Genomic DNA, 16,914 nt, shown 5'->3' on the forward strand with positions numbered 1-16,914 from the left:
GTATTTGGGATCAGAAGACCTGGTGGAAAGTTACCATGATAAGGGAATCACCTGATAAAATGTTCAACTAAAGGTTTCTGTTTTGGATCATGATTAACTCTCCACAAATCCCCATCTACACTGGTGTTTCTCTGAGGCAAATTATCCTTCCAAGAAATCATTGCTCCAGAAGCTGATCTAGTTATGCTTTACTCCCACCATTAGCAGCAGGGAAGTTTTTTTTTTTTTTTAAAGAATCCTCTTATACAGAGATCATCTGAGCTAAGGAATGCTTTGATGGCCTGAAAATGTCAGGAAATGCAATCTCAGCTGTCTTGTATAAAGTGTGGGTTGGATCTTAATGAAATATAGGATGTAACAAGAAATTGCAGCAACAGAATCCAGGGTCCACTAGTTCCCTTTAAAACAGGAGATGGAAAGTCCACATTTTTCTACTGAGTTCATCAGAAGAATGGTTTGAAAAAAAGAAAAGAAAAAAAACTAAAGCACCACTGGGAAATTATTCTTCTATGTCTTAGCATTTATGTGGTGTTTTTCCTCAGAACTACTTCCCTAGGATTCATGGCAGCAGATCCAACAGGGCTCTATTACTACACCTTTCCCATCTTAGACCTTTAGTTCTAAGCCTCAAGCAATCTTGAACAGTTGACACATCTTACACTAGCTTTTTCACTGCTCTGGGTGCAACCCGATTCCTTGCTTAAGCTATTCTTAAAACATAATTTATGGCAGGGATTACTTACAATGGAAGGAAAAATGGTGATGGGAAAGCACTATGAAATCCATCAAATATTACTGGAAGAAGGTCTAATCTTTTCCCCAGCTGTCCTGCTTAGTACCTCCCAATACAAAGTTGGAGAAAGAAATTCAAAGTTTAGAAAGCATGGGAGAGAGTGCCAATACCAGCAGAAGCAAAAGACTGACAGCCGACTTTGCCTTTGCTAAATAAGGAAAAGGAGTAGGAACAGGCTGAAGGCTAAATTATGAAGAATGATATACATATTAGAAAGTTAGCCTAAAAGAATAAATCCTGTAACATCCTAAGCTCTTAATACATTAGTAAAGAATTAGCCTGTATTTCAAAAAGTAAAAGGTAAAAATTTCCCTGTCCAATCATGTCCGACGTTCTTGGCTGAGGAAGCAAGCATTGTCCAAAGACATTTTCTGTGGTCATATGGACAGCATAGCTATATGCCAATGGCATACGAAACACTGTTACCTTCCCATCAAAATGGTACCTATTTATCTACTCACATTTGCTTGCTTTTGGACTGCTAGGCGGGCAGGAACTGGAGCTCAGACTTGTTGCGCGGCACTCATGTCTCAAACCCGGGCTGTCAGCTTTCCACCTGACAAGTTCAGCATCTTTAACCACTGAGTCATCATGCCCCCCCCCTTATTTCAAAAACTAGTATCCTCCAAATACATTGGTCTGTACCTCCAATGTTATAGCTTGGCATCAACTTTCATATAATGGAAATCACTTCATCAGATTCACTGCTAACTTCAGATGGCAAGTATATTCATATGGCTATAGAAAGGAAAGCAGATCACAGTTCAATTTCCTAGCTAGAAGGTATGAAAAAGTATACATGTAGTCCTTTGTTTCTCATTTAATGACTGTTGTTATGGTGATGATGAAAAAGTAACTGTACAACCAATCCTCCCATTTATGACCTTCACATGTCTGTCAAGTATAGCTGAAGTAAAATAATAACACATTTTCAATTTCACTTGGCAAATACTTTGCTTAACAACAGTGTTACTGGTTGCAATTGTGGTCACCAAATAAGGACCACCTGTATTCCCTTGGCTGTTCTCATTATTATTGTAAAGAAACAACAGACATTCAATCATAATCAATTTTATATAAAAAATAAGTCTTCCACAATGAGATCTCTTGGAGATACTGTTATTTGAGCTTGTTGAAAGTTGAAAAATCAAGTTAGCATCCAAACAGAATCTTATATTTAAATATATGTACATATTTTAACATTTGAATCTTGTCATTCTTGTGCAAAATTGAGGGCACCGAGACTTGTGCATACAGGTAGTCCTTGACTTACAATGATTCGTTTAGTGACCAAAGTTACAACCACAATGAAAAAAGTGACTTATGAACGTTTTCACACTTACAACTGTTGTAGCAACTCCATGGTCATACAATCAAAATTTGGGCATTTGGTAACTGGCATTTATGACAGCTGTACCCTCCATGGGGGGTCATGTGATCACCATTTGCCATCTTCCCACTTGGCTTCTGACAAGCAGTCAGTGGGGGAAGTCAGATTGCTGAACAATTGTAGCAAAAGAGTATAAATTGAGGGCACAATTCACTTAACAAGTCTTGCTTAGCCATGCAAATTTTGGGCTCAGTTGTGATCGTAAATCAAGGACTACCTGTACATGTAAGGGCTTGGTCTAGCAAAAGAAAAAGGCTGCAGAGAATGTAATTTAAGTGGTCCTATGTGAGGATGGTCTTGGGAGACAAGGAAAGACCCCCAACCAGGGCAATAGAGGCAGCTTATCCTACCAAAGGAGGCATGGCAAACCTCCCCAGAGACCCTCCTTAGTTTCTTGGGCTGTAAAGACTCAGAAGTGTACTTTCAGACTCGCAAGGTGTCAGCATTATGAGGCAGTCAAACAGAAAGTATGTCCAGATGAACTACTTCATTGTAAAGTTGCATTATGAGAATCTTGCACATGAAACTATTGTAATTCAATTAACATTTGGAAGTCTATGAGTCTCAGCTGTCTTAGCCAGCAGACTAATACTAAGAGATGCTGGGATATATATTTTAATATCTCTTGAACTTGGGAGCAGGATAAATTAGATGTCAGGGTTCCAAGTAATAGATCCACTGCAAGCAAAAACTCCGAGGTAGGTTAATTCCACAAAGAATAGCTTTATTGGAAATATCATATTGGCACATATCAGGTGTAAACCAACTCTTGAGGGGCCCTGTGGTTTTCATCTAATTCAAAGTTTTTCCCTCAATCCCTATCAGTCACATGGCCCAATCAATGCAGCTTCCGTTGGTCTGGTGACATCACTCCTCCTTCCTCCCAGCCAGATGTGATAATGTCCTTGGCTCCCAAGAGAAAGTATTTTATTTTGACTACACAACCCCAGCTCTCTCTAATCCCCCCTCCCCATCCCTTCCTCCAGTGTGGCCTCGAGATGGTTCCAGCCAGTTCAGCTTCAGGGTTGACATTAGGAACATAAGAATGTAAGATCATAAATATCTTGAAAATACCTTAAATCAGTTATCATTTCTCAGTGATGATGATTTCACACCTAATTTCACTGTTCCAGTGCATTTAAATAACAGCATAATGGAAACTATCTAAAATCCATATCTTTAGATTGACTGCTTGGATATGCAGTAGATGTTAGTATGAGCTAAGTTAGTTTTCCTCTCTGTACTGGAAACAAGAGAAAACACTTTATAACACACTTTTTAATAACCAGTTCTTTTTTACTCTTTTAGGGGGGGGGGGGGGGGGGGGGGGGGAGGGGGGGAGGGAAGGGGGGGGGGGGGGGGGGGGGGGGGGGGGGGGGGGGGGCTTTGCAACTTCTTTTTTCTAGCCATATAACTCTGTTCATACTCAACTATTTATCCAGTGGCTCTCCAGGTTATAGCAATTTTTGGTATTTCTTGCCCTGCTTTTAAACATTTCGGAAGTCCAGCTTTGTGAGTACATACTCAGAACTGAGTCCCAACGAACTTACTGGACTCTAATCTCATGTAAACGTGTTGTGTCATCTTCATCTTTTCCAGTTGTTAGCATTTTCTATGTATCTGGTGAAGCTTCTCAGTGCTGAAGCATATCTCATGGTTATCTTCTTTATTCACTCACCCAAGAAAAGGATGGTGTTTGGTTAGGAATAAGAGAACATCAGCCTAAAAAAAAGTAACCCTGAAACAGTTGTATTTAAGGAATTTAGTCAGTCTATTAGATGAATTTTGGAGATGGGAAATCCCCATTAAGTTGTAGAAAATGTCATGGAAAAAGTTATGCTTGTAGAAACATATCACCGTCATCCTTTTAGCCATTGCCTATCTAACCGCAGGATGAAGGCCTCTTCCGCATGTTTGTTGGAACCCATTCTTTCCTGAGTTTTAGGTTGGGAAATCGGAAGGAAGAAACCTCCTACCAACCGCTGAACTAGTCAAGTCTGTTTCCCCCGGCTTGTGCCCCAAGTCCATCAGTCAATGTGCATCTGAGACCGGCTGCTTTTAAAGGAGAAGCTCTGAAAAAGACCACCATCACCCCCGCGAACATTTTTAAGACACCTTTTTAAGTCTCTCCTCGAAGCAGCATCGTAAAAACCCTCACTGTAAAATCCCTGGGGAAAATGCTAAGGCCCCCATCTATTTTTTGCACCAGCGACAAGAGGCAACGGGAGTTCTTTCTAAGAGCCAGCAAGATACGTATCCGCCTACTGTCCTACAGCGAGGAGCCTGAAAAGGAGCAATCGCGGTAGGCAGCAAGCAGAAGAGTTTCCCCCCCGCCCGCCTCTCCGCCTGTTTGGGAGCTTTCCAACCCGCGCAAGGGTCGCGGTATAGTTGCCCTTCCCTTCCAATCCCTCCTTTAAAGACGACTCCGGCGGAGCTGGTGAGTCCCAACCCGCGAGTTCTCACGCCCGGTCCTTGGGCGGCGGGGGCGGGAGAAGGGGGGGAGCTCTGGGTCCTCCGGCGCCGGGTCGGTGCCCACCCCCTCAACCCCTCCCCGCCAAAGGATTCGCGCCTTCCTGCCCGGATCTGCTCCCCCCCCCCCCGTGTTTGCCGCAGCGGCTTCCCCAATTCCCTTCTCGTAGGGAGAAGCCCATCCCACCCCCGGAGCCCAGGCTAGGAACGAAGCACCGCCCCACTCCTCGCGCGCGCCGCTCCCCTTCTCCCCTCCCCGGCCTGCTTCTCAATCCCTCCTTCCTTCCTTCCTTCTTTCAGCCGTTCTGGTGGTCTCCCTCTCTTCCCCGCCTCCCGCTTTCCTTCGCCCCTTCGGTTGGCAAGGAGTCCTTTGCCGCATCCGCAGCTCGCACTTGTCTTGACCGCTTTCCCTGGAGGCGCTCGGAACCGACCGGGCGCCGCTCCCTCTTCTCGTGAGGGGAGAAAAAAGGGGGAGGGGAAGAAAAGAAAAAAAAAAACAACTCTTGCAGCGGGCGCGCGCTCGTGTCCGCGCGAGTCCCCGGGCAGAGAGAGAGAGGAGGGAGGGAGGGGGCGGGCGGGCGCTCTTGTCCTGGGTGCCCTCTGCAGCTTCCTTCTCTTGCCTCTGCTGCCTTCTGAGGGTCGGAGAAGGGAAGGAGAGAGGAGGATTCAGCTCGGCGGAGAAAGCGGGAGCGCACAGACCGTCGCCGTCGGGAAGAAAGAAGCCCGAGAGGGGAAGAGCTCGAGGGAGCCAGCCAGCCAGCGAGCAGGCGCGTGCTGGGAGGGGAAGGAGCGCGAGCCCCCCCTCCCTTTCGCCATCGCTTTCCTCTCCCCCCTCCCCCCTCTGGTCAAGTGCCCTCCCTCATCCCTGCGCTGCGGGCTCCCTTATTCCAGCTTCATGGGCAAAGTGTGGAAACAGCAGATGTACCCCCAGTACACCACCTACTACTACCCCCAGTATCTCCAGGCGAAGGTATGGTGCGGTCGCCGGGCAGGGGTCTCTCGCCGCCTTTTCTTGCCAAAAGAAGGGCACCGAGGGCGGGTAGGGCTGGGCTGGGCTACACTTTGCAGTCTTGCTAACTATAGCCTCGGAGGAAGAGGAAAGGAGGAGTGGGGGGTGTTCCTGGGGCGGGGAGGAGGGGGCTCTTAGGGTGGCATCGGGTTACAGGCGCGCTCCCTGTTGGGGGCGCGCACATAACGCCGGCAGCCCCTTCCTGACTCTGCCTCGCCTGTTCCCTTTTAGGATGTACGTGAGTGTGTATGTGGTGTGTGTGTGCTAGGGAAAGAAAGAAAAGAAAAGAAATGTAGCAGGCTTTCGAGCGGAAGCGCCGGGGTCTGAGCACCCGAGCTGCCTCCTTTACCCTCCTCAGGCTGATGTCCTCACGGTCACCTCCCAGCCATTCCCTTTTCTCTGACTCTTGACCCCTTTCCTCAACTGCGTCCCCTGCTCATTCCCCCCCCCCACTTTCTTCCTACGCCCGGAGATAATTCGATTTTTTCCTCTCCTCCTTCTAATACATATCCCAGTTGCTCCTCTCCTCTCCTCTCCTCCCCTCCCCAGGGTTAAATAGAGATCAGGGTCCTGATAGGCATTTTGTTGGCTCTGAGAATGTAATGAAACCTCCCTTTTCCTTCCCGTTAGCTTTTGTATTCTGAGCAGAAATAACAGGATTAAGTTTTATCATCCCGTGTCCACAATTTACTGCTTTTTCTCTCTTATCATAACTTTCGACTAACCAGGAACTACTTTAAACTCTGGAACTAGTTGGGTTAGGAGAGATAATATGTACATACATACATACATACATACATACATACATACATACATACATACATTTCCTGAAGAACCTGGAGTTTTATTTTAAATAATAAAATCATCCATCTTGAACAAGGCAATGACACTACAAATAATTAAAACAAAATTATTTTTTGAAAGGGTCTATATAAGCGGTCTGGTTATATGTTTGGAATGTTTTGTTCTGCAAATTTCAAAATCTGCTTTTGGAAAAGGTAACATTTAACTGGCTTGTCTAAAATTAAATTTGTTGCCAGCGTCTGTGTCATACATTTTGCTTTCTCCGCATTACTAAAAAGAAAAACTAAGTGGAGGTTGATACGTTAATTTTTCCCAAGATCTTTGACATCTCTGGTATGTGTCTGTGGATGCATGTGGAATGTCCAAAGCTGATCAGTGTAATTGCTCTGGCATATCATACTGCAAATCCGGCAAATGCAGGAAGATTGCATCCTCTGTCTGGAATATTTGATATCTAAGTGTTCTCCAGTGAACAGCACTGTGTGCAACATGCATGCACACACTATGTGATATGTGTAGTATATTATTGCATTAATACAGCACTGTGGAAATGAAGATTCACTATCACAGCTTTTTAAAAAATGTTTATTCAAATATTAGGCCCATCAGTAAATGTTAAAATGCTCTATAAATGAGTCTGTCTATCATCTGCTTACTTATCTATCTACTGACTGACCTACCTACCTGCCTACCTATCTACCTACCTACTTACCTACCATAGTCATCTGGAAGCAGAGCATTCAGTATGTTTATTATATTAATCTGATTAATCACATGGCTATATCAGCTACATTCCTATTTAAGGTGTATCATTATCTAGAAATTATCTTGATTGTGAGAATTATAACCAAAGCTTTCCTCTCTCTGTGTGTGTGTATGAATTGCAAATGAAGCAATTATGAGTGGCAAGAATGCTGAGTTTGGTTGTTGGGAGGAGAGTATTCAAGAGTTCCTCTAGCAATTGTTGGTTTCCCCTTAGAGGATTCTTAGCTTTTCATTTTGAGAACCATGGATTTCTTTTTCTTAGCATCCTTTGTAGTAACAAGACATTTTCACTCTGAACTTGCCAAATTTAGGTATGCACCTGAAATCGAATTGCTCCACATCAAGTTGTGAATCATAACATTTCCATCAAAAGTAGACTCATGTAGGAGGTTTTTTTTTTTACCTTTTGAATTTTGAAATGATGGTTTAAAATTTTTATAAGGATTGATAATGTTTCAGTTTCAGCAATACAGTATTTCAAATACATAATGAGATGTAGTTTGACATCAGTGGGTCTTATTTTCACATGGGGTGCTATATGCTCAAGCTCCTACATGGGAATGCAAACTAGAAGTCTATATGTCATTTGAGGACACACACACACAAAACAATTTCCGACATGCTACATTATGAAAAATTAATTAAAAAATACAAGTAATCAAAACCCCATTTTTGCACAAGAATGTTTTTCCAATTCATTTTGTATGCCATTACGGGAACAGTAAAGAAACTACATACATATTTTAATACAGCTAGTGCATTCTTTCTTATCTTTTTGCACTGTAAATAATTGAAGAGGGAAACTGTAATAAGCTTGCACTTGTAATTAGGATATCATCTACAGAAAAGCCTTAAGGACCATCTTCTGAAAATGTGCTTCCTCTATTAAGTATTTAATATTGATTTATGCTACACTCAATCTCCAAAACATGTATTACAATAATCACTATTAAAATTATAGTCTGAAATCATATTAGTCTTTATCTTTTTGCTTGATAAAAGAGGTACACGCAGCATTTAACCTACATATATGAATTAATATGGTACATATGATGATTGTATTCACAGTTCCTGTTGCAGTGAGATTCTATCTGGGGAGGAGGGGAATGCAGGAAAGACAACAAATTAGAGACAGTTGTGGCTGAAAAGGGACAGGCATCCCAGCAATAAGCTCCATTAATTTCAGTGCCTTCAGGTTTGTCACACATCAGTAAGCTTCCACATGCTTTACATATTATATTGAGATAAATTTTAATAAACTTTTTGAAAGCTGTTCCAAATAAATATTGCATGGCAACTACTTCGTGATTATCTATCTACAATTAAGCAGAGAGAGAAAAAAATGAGGGAAATGCTCAGCCCTACAGAGCAGTAGGCTGTAAGGAAACTTTGAAGGTCTTTTATCAGATCTACTCAAAGACAGATCCTTAGCCCATCTCAGAATGATTAATCGTATGCCTGTAGTAAGCTCATCAGTTGCTTCTGTCCTCTTCCCACTGCTAAATTCAGAGTGACTGCTAATGTCTAGAGTCAAATCAGTTGTGAATATGACCTGTAGCTATAAAAATAAAAGCAACAACAAATGAATGTGCAACCTATGGTTAATAGAAATCTGGGTTTCATTTAAAGAGTCTTAATTTTGTAGAATAGAGCAATTACCAGTTTCAACCAAATACAATGGGTTTGTATTTTCTAGTGATTTTAAGACTCTATCCTATTTAAAATGTATGAAGCTGCTGGAACGATTCTGTCTCCATTTTTAATGTCTTCATTGCAAATAGTCATGAAACATTTTAATTATTTCTTCAGTATGGATGAAAACACAGAGCTGTAGACCTTGCTATGATTCAGTATTCCTGTCTCCAATTTGAAGAATAAATTTTGTGGATTAAGGACACAGTGACTTTCCTCTGAATAAAAGGAGTTAGTTAAATAGTTACTGAATAAGAATTCATCCCTATGGAGATAATTCATTTTTAGTAAGTTATTGGGAAGCAGAATGATTTTATTACTGACAATTCACAGATTAACACACAAATCTGGCTTATTTCAATTGGAAAACTAACTATGCTTGCCTTTTTCTTCTTGAAGTTAATAGATTTATCCTTGGCTGGATTCTTTCCAGAACAGTTACATTACTGTGAACCAACTTACATATTGTAATAAAACATGAATGTTCACATTAATAATCAATATAGGCCATTGTAAACATTGATATCTACATAGCAAATCTGTATTAGTAAATCTGTATTAGTATTAGATTTGGAATTTAGTACATATACATCTCTCTAAAGATTTTTTAATGTAAAACTACTTAACTACTTAACTAAACAGTAGCTGAAAAGAAGTATCCCATCTTCCGTAAAGGACAACTACATTTTTTATTGTGGTCTCCTAATTATTATTCATATCTATCTATCTATCCATCCATCCATCCATCTATATGGCAGCTATACAAAATATTCAGTGAGAAAACGTTAGGCCAGCATTCCTATTTAAGGGGATATTTAGCATATTTTTCTAATTTCTTACTGTCATAAACTAACTCCATCATTAAATATGTTGAGTTGTAACTTCATTGTGCTATTTTAAAATTAATCATTTATTCACACAGACTAGCACCTGGAATCTCTAGAATAAGATAATTATAACAATGTAGCATTTTCTTTTTTTTTAAAGAGTTATTTTTTAAAAAACAAACATACACATACAAAACATAAAAACATAAAACCATCTTCCATTTTATATACATACAGTGTGTCAATTGGTTACAAATCTTTTGTGCTATCCTTTTATAGTCATTTACTCAGTTTATATCAATTTTCACATTGTCAAACTAACATATGCTTATATATTTATCAGTTATTAATCATCCATGACTAAACTATTTATTCCATCATTTTATATGAGATATTCCAAATTTTATCTTAAAATTTATGTTATACTTTCAACCAATGGTTATATATGTCTATATTTTGTTTTATATCAATCTATTAAATTTCTATCACAGAATTATCTAGTCTATTACATTACTATGTCTTTTTATCCAACCATTGATAAAACAAATCCCATATCATATAAAATTGTTTATCTTCTTGTTCTCTAACTTCAAATGTCAATTTACTCATTTCAGCACAGTCCATAATTTTCTTAATAACTTCCTCCTGCATAGGTATTTTATCGTTTTTCCAGTTCTTAGCAAATACAATCCTAGCCGCTGTTAGTAGCATTTTGTTTCAATATAACCATTAACCCTCTTTTTTCCTTATTGAAACTTATTAGATTGATTGTATACAAGTTTGAAAGAAGCAAAGTGAATTACGTTCCAGAATACATCTACAATATTTACATCATTGTGTGGAAACTTCAAGGACCCTTACACACCTGGCTTTGAGAATTTAATGTTAGACCCATTTCTTAAATTAAAATTTTACAAGAAATACTTTTAACAATTTCTTTTAGAAATGTGGACTGGGAATCTCATTTGAATGTGGATCAATTGCAGGCAGAGCAAGATTTATCACAGAAATGTAATGTTTTATAATTTATTTAATTTCATCGTATTGGGGAAACTATGGCAAGATACTCTACCAGGAGCAATAGGAACAGATGCTCTAACGTATGGAGAGGAGTAATTATTCTGAATTCAGGAACTATTCTCTGATGTTGATCTGGAACAGAAGTCTCCAAACTTGGCAACTTTAAGACTTGTGGACTTCAACTCCCAGAATTCTCCAGCTGAGTTGAAGTCCACAAGTCTTAAAGTTGCCAAGTTTGGGGACCCCTGATCTGGAGAATGAATGAATAGAATAAATCCATTGACAAAAACTCTATAAACATTTCTTGGATAGCTACTTGTACATTTAGCATTTCTGATTACTTATTGGCTTGGGCTTTAAAACAATCCAAGGATATTTTGATGAAATATGTTGCCTTTCACACATGAAAGTTCATTTTTCAAAAAGGAACTATACCTAATATCACCTAAGTAGAAATTTGTTTGACAGCAGGAGTGCCCTTTTCTCTTTGATGTCTTTCCTGGAGCATCCCTTTGAGTAGACCCGTATAGTTTGGGGAGTGGGGAGGCAGGAGAGTAAAACATAATTAGATACAAGCCATTTTCTTGCATGCCAGATTATTAATCATAAAATGATTTCTTTTGATATGGGTATTGTATTCCAAATTAATAGGGTTTATTGTACAGGACTGTATCTGGCTGTGGGCTGTCAATGGTAAGGGTGAAGCATAAGTGTTTAAAGGGACCCTATGCTAAATCAGATCTCTTTAATAAAATCACTGGATCACTTCCATTTTCTCAGGAACTTATTCTTAAAAGAGATGTCTAAAGGAATAGCACAAATTTGCTTTGAGGCATCAAAATCTAAGCTTCTGAAATCTGACCAGATTATCCATTGTTTCATTGCTGTAAGGTCACGCTGGGGGTCATTTGTTGTCTTTGTACCAGATTTCTTATTAGCGTTTCATTCATTTAATCTGTAAGCACCCTGTGGTGTGGTTCTTCTTCTGCTTCTTAGTGTAAGATTTGTTAGGTAGATGAGGTTTTTCTGTTGAACCTACAAGTTAAAGACACTTTGGTCTTCAGGGAAATGATGAAATTCAACTTAAATCTCAAAATCTATTACCCTCATTTGCACCAATTCTTTCTCCGGTTATCTTTTAAAAACCTATACTTTGTTTGGCAATTTTGGTGAAAGATCTCTATGAATAATGATGCACTAGCATTGTTGTAATTTATTGTTTTATCCCTTTTAATGTTTACTGGTCTTGATGTTTGCAAGCTTCCCAAAGTCTAGATGAGATGGGTGGCACACAAATTTAATAAATAAATAAATGTCTAGTTGGACTGGATGATGATTGTAATTCTAAATACTTCTCTAATTATTTCAAATGCTGGTCCTGTTGAACTTTAATGAACAGTGATTTCTGATACATTTTCCCCTTGCTAATATTGTCACAAGAAGTACACAATACCAGCTATACCTCTATAGTAACAGTGTTCTGCAACCCATTTAATTTTTGCGGATATTATTGTTGTAGCAGTGATGAACTGAAAATCAACTTCTTGGGTGTTCCTTTAAAATGCTACACTAAATGTTTTTTTTTTTGTATTGTTATTTTTTTTCAGTGTCTAGAATGAACCCAAGTTTCCTAGATGATTCTGGAACATAATGGAAAATTTTAGATTACTTTGTAATTCATTTATTTGTCTACAATATTAATATATTGATATTACATACTAAGTCTTCCTCAGTGATGCTGTGTCCTGCAACAAGGTATAAGGGTTAAAAACAAAAAGAAACCCAAATATATTTGTTACCTTTTCCAAGGATATTTGTCATGGTTTGCAGCAAGAGGTGAAATAATGCAGGTTTTAAGGGCTGAGGCTGGCAGGAGTGAGCTAACAGTTTGCAGCTCAGCTGCCCATTATATAAATATATCTTGAGTGTGTGAGACTACCAGGTGATCCAAAAGTATCTGTTAATTCACAAGAAAGAAGCTTAGTGTTTAAAACTTGAGCTCCCAACTCAAATTGTCTCCAGGGCTGAATGTTCTGGATCATTACTTAGCAGAGGAAGTTAGTATAGGAAGTCCATCAGGAGGAACTCTTGTTAATCAATTCCGATCATGATTCACTCATCATTTTATTGACTTTCTTCTCAGCTGAAGCATGGGCTGTATTGGTGGTATAGAACTACTCTGTATGCACTAAACCATGAAAAGTAATTAACATAATGAATGATGAATATATTTTATATAATAGCTGGACTTAATCATAAATGTTGTGCTTAACTGTGCAACATTGATTCTTATGTGCAGTGAATTAATATTCACTCTCTGTGAAACTGATTATGTATGTGAATAAAACATAAAGAGGCCCCTTTTTATGAGATTAACCAGTTATTATTTATGAAGTGATTACAATTCTGGCTATATTGTTTCATTGCTTGCAGATAGTTCAAAATTAATCCTTCATTACAAATACTGAGAAAGTTACCTGGAAAAGGACAATTTTACAATAGTTTCTGTCTCATTTTCACTTACAGTGCAGCATTTGAATCCATGACCTTTATATATAGACATAATTATGAACTGTGAATTTGTCATTTTTTTCTTTTTAAAAATCCACTTCTGTTTTGGATTTCTCTTTCTTTTGCATTGTATTTGTTATTTTAAAAACACAATATATTAGGAATAATATATCAAACATTCAGGAAGATTTTATTACTCCATCTTACACTGAAGCACCAGTGTCCAAAATGAAAGCTTCAAGGTTATACTGACTGGGTTGTTGAAACAGAGCTTTCAAGCTCAAATCACTTCCTGAGTGGTCATAAAAACCCAGCTGAGTTCAAAATACTTTGTAATTGATGTTTATCCCTACATATTTGATTTGAGCGGCTTGGAAAAATCTTTGAAAATTGTGCCTTGGCTCAATCAGAGAGGCAGCCACAGAGTGATAATTTGCCTAGGTGTTTTTGTACTTGGTGTTAATGACATCAGAAGAAAAGATAAATGATGCTATGGGTAAGATGTAATTATACAATCAAAGTTGTTCAACAACTCTTGTTCTTTCCTCATACCAAAGTTGAACAACCATTTTTTTAGCTGAGCAAAGTGGGGTGTTTTTTTCTGGAGGGAGAAAGATCTTTATTGGGAGTTGATGTAAATTGAGTGGGAGTCTGTCAAACATTAGCTGAAGCCAGGAATTTCTGTTATTTTTTTTCTTACTTGAGGGCAGCTGTTTGTTAATCTTGGCGACTTTAAGATTTGGGGACTCCAACTCCCAGAATTCCCTAGCCAGAAGAGTGGCAACCAAGACAACAGTTGGATAAAAGAAATCTAAGCCCTGGGCAGAAATGTAATTTAAAAAAAGCATCTCAGACATGACCCTCCCTAGGTATCATGAAAATAAAGGGGGAGGGATGGGGAAGCACATTCAGTCTTGCAAGATTCTATTGCAACAATCTTGTAAGAAAAATAATATTGGCTTTCATGTCTCTACAAGTTTGGCCTACATTGGAAGGCTTACACGTGGGAAGAGGCCATAATGCAGTTGGAACAAAGTTCTGGAACTGCTTCCCCTCACTCTTCTGAGAGACTTCCTACACAGATAGAGATAGCCTTGTTATGCAGAAAGAAACAGGTTTTTTTTTTTTGTTTTTTTTGCCTTTCTCCAATATCCTTCACTGATTTTTTTGCAAGTCTTTTCAGTGATCCTTTCCACCAAGCAGTTAGCCATAATGGCATTGTAGAGTGGGGAGGAAAAGGTGTACTATTTTTAAAAGCAACGTTTCCTCTGATTTACCTCTACAGTTTTAAATTAGATATATGTGGGTTTAATGCAGAATAATGAGCAATCCATCTCGGTTCAAAATTAGTTACATAACTTCTTTTTTTTATACATATAATACTACTAACATTCCAATGTAATTAGCTAGTTTAAGCCCACTGATTTAAATGGACTTACATTTAGTTTCATTTTGGTTTATGGCTATATTAAATACTGATGACTCAGGCCATTTTTAGCCTATTGATTATTGGTGGTTGTGTAATTCTATTCCTTCCTATCAAGTGTCCCAATCTAAATTGGGCCCCCAGGGGCTCTGCTTTTTTGATAAAGGAGAAGAGAAGCCTAAGAGCACCACACCCCATCCCCATCAGCACAGAAACTAAGAAGAAAGTCCCAGAGAAGATTTTTGAAGAGACTATTCTCATTTACAGGTCTGAGATTTCCCATACTCTACCTAAAGCACTTCCCATTCATTAGCTCTGCACATTTTCATACCCCTGGAAAAGAGGCCAGTACTATTTCAGGATAATAGTGTTGGCTAAGAATGAAAGTAACGCCTAAGGCAACTTAATGAGGTCATGGTTAAGTGATACTTTGAATGAAGGACTTCCTATTGTGTATGTCTTGCTTTTATGCATTTGTTACAACTGTTTTCAGTATGTAAAGTACAATGTTCAGGGATCTGTAGTGTTCATCTGGGAGATATAATCTGTCTTTAATTACAATTCGTGTGTGTATGTCTCTCTCTCTCTCTCTCTCTCTCTCTCTGTGTATTAAAGTTCTTAAAAAGAAAGATAAAAACTAATATTTAAAATAAAGAGAACAGTCTCCTCTTGTTTACATTTCCAACATAAATTTGAAAGAGCTTTATATAGTCTAGACTATTTTTCCTGTGTGATTTTTATAAATATTCTCTTTAACATTTTAATATAAATTTCAATTGTTTCAACCACATATTCTACCAATGTTCCATTTGTAACCAAAATACCCATTTTAGCCCATTTTATATTGTTCTCATTCTTCTTTTTTCAAATTTTAGTAGAAGTCTATACCTTTCAATAATAATATGTTCATCATTTGTAGACAGTTGTATTTCAAATTCAGTCTTATAATTGTCAAAACATATCAATTTTATTTTTTTCTAATTAATACACATAACAAACCTATCGACAAGTCCTCGTATCATAAAATCTTCACTTGATTTTGTTTTGCATTCTACTTAACAAAATTCTAATATGTCAAATTAAGTTAGAAATTTGTATTTACTTACCATTTCTCCCCCATAAAATGCTTCTTGTGCTAAGAGCCACAAAAGTATTTTTGGATACAACCTAGATTTATATCTATTCCATATATTCAGTTTGGCATATCTAACAAAGTAATTTTTAAAATCTACTTTAACCTTGAGTCATCATGGCGAATAGGCGGCAATACAAATCAAATAAATAAACAAACAAACAAACCTTAGCTTTCTCAGACCATAAACACCCATGCCACCCAACAATTCACAAGTTTATTAAAAAGGAAATTTATTCAAAATAAATGGTACATTTGATTTAGATTTTATTATTTATTTATTTGGTGAATTTATATAGTCGCCCATCTCACACATCTGATTCCAAACAATATACAACATAATACAATAAAATAAAAACAGCAACAAAAGCAAAATTTAATTAATTAAAAATAATTAAAAGCTATATAAAACAATGAAACTATGATTTTCAGGGAGAGCACACCTATTTTACTAGCATTACAACCACCTTGCAGGCTCCATACAGTATCCATTATTGGTCCCACCCCAGACCAGGTAGAAAAACCATGTCTTAACCCTTCCAGAAGACCAATAAGGTCAGTGCCAATTGATCTCAGAGGAAATAATGTTTCAAAGGAAAGAAAACAAAGATTTTGGTGGAAAATTTATACTTTGGATTTTGTTTGCACTCCACAATAGTTCAGGTAGTTTGGAAAAATTAGTACTATATTTAATTAACAATGGCAAAGAAATTTCTTATTTCTTAAAAAAAAGAAATACCAATAGCAATGGCGCTTAGACTTATATACCACTTCACAGAGCAGTTTACAGAGTCACTATATTGCCCCCAACCATCTGGGTCCTTATTTTACGGACCTCAGGTCGAGTCAACTTTGAGCGAGAATTGAACTACTGGCAGTCAGCAGAATTAGCCTGCAGCATTGCATTCTAACCATTGTGCCACTACAACAAAAGCTACAGGACAGCAATTCTGAGTGAATGCAGTTTTCAAAAATTTGCTGTTTCTGAATATAAGTTATGTGCTTTTTAGCTAGTCAGAACATAACATTTGGTTTATGTCTAAAAACTTTAATTCACCTGTACTTTACTCCTAAAC

General features: G+C 38.2%; 1 protein-coding gene across 4 annotated transcripts in view; it reads left to right on the top strand.

Annotated features, from left to right (window-relative positions):
• The first annotated feature begins 4,473 nt into the window (after nucleotides 1–4,473).
• Nucleotides 4,474–16,914, top strand: part of RBMS1 (RNA binding motif single stranded interacting protein 1) — a 147,490-nt gene continuing 135,049 nt past the window's right edge. The window contains exon 1 of one of the 4 annotated variants that reach the window (XM_087949877.1): nucleotides 4,474–4,620. Coding sequence is in view for 2 of the 4 variants with exons in the window: in XM_026674545.2 (XP_026530330.1) it covers nucleotides 5,548–5,622 (75 nt within the window). In the remaining 2 variants the exon portion in view is untranslated. Of the gene's footprint in view, nucleotides 4,621–4,859; nucleotides 5,623–16,914 lie in introns of those variants that run through there. The other 3 variants (XM_087949876.1, XM_026674545.2, XM_026674544.2) reach the window with 3 other exon arrangements.

This window comes from Notechis scutatus, chromosome 1 (genome assembly GCF_049901735.1).
Source record: "Notechis scutatus isolate UNSWTSFEM ecotype Mainland chromosome 1, rNotScu1.2, whole genome shotgun sequence".
NCBI classification, from domain to species: domain Eukaryota; kingdom Metazoa; phylum Chordata; class Lepidosauria; order Squamata; family Elapidae; genus Notechis; species Notechis scutatus.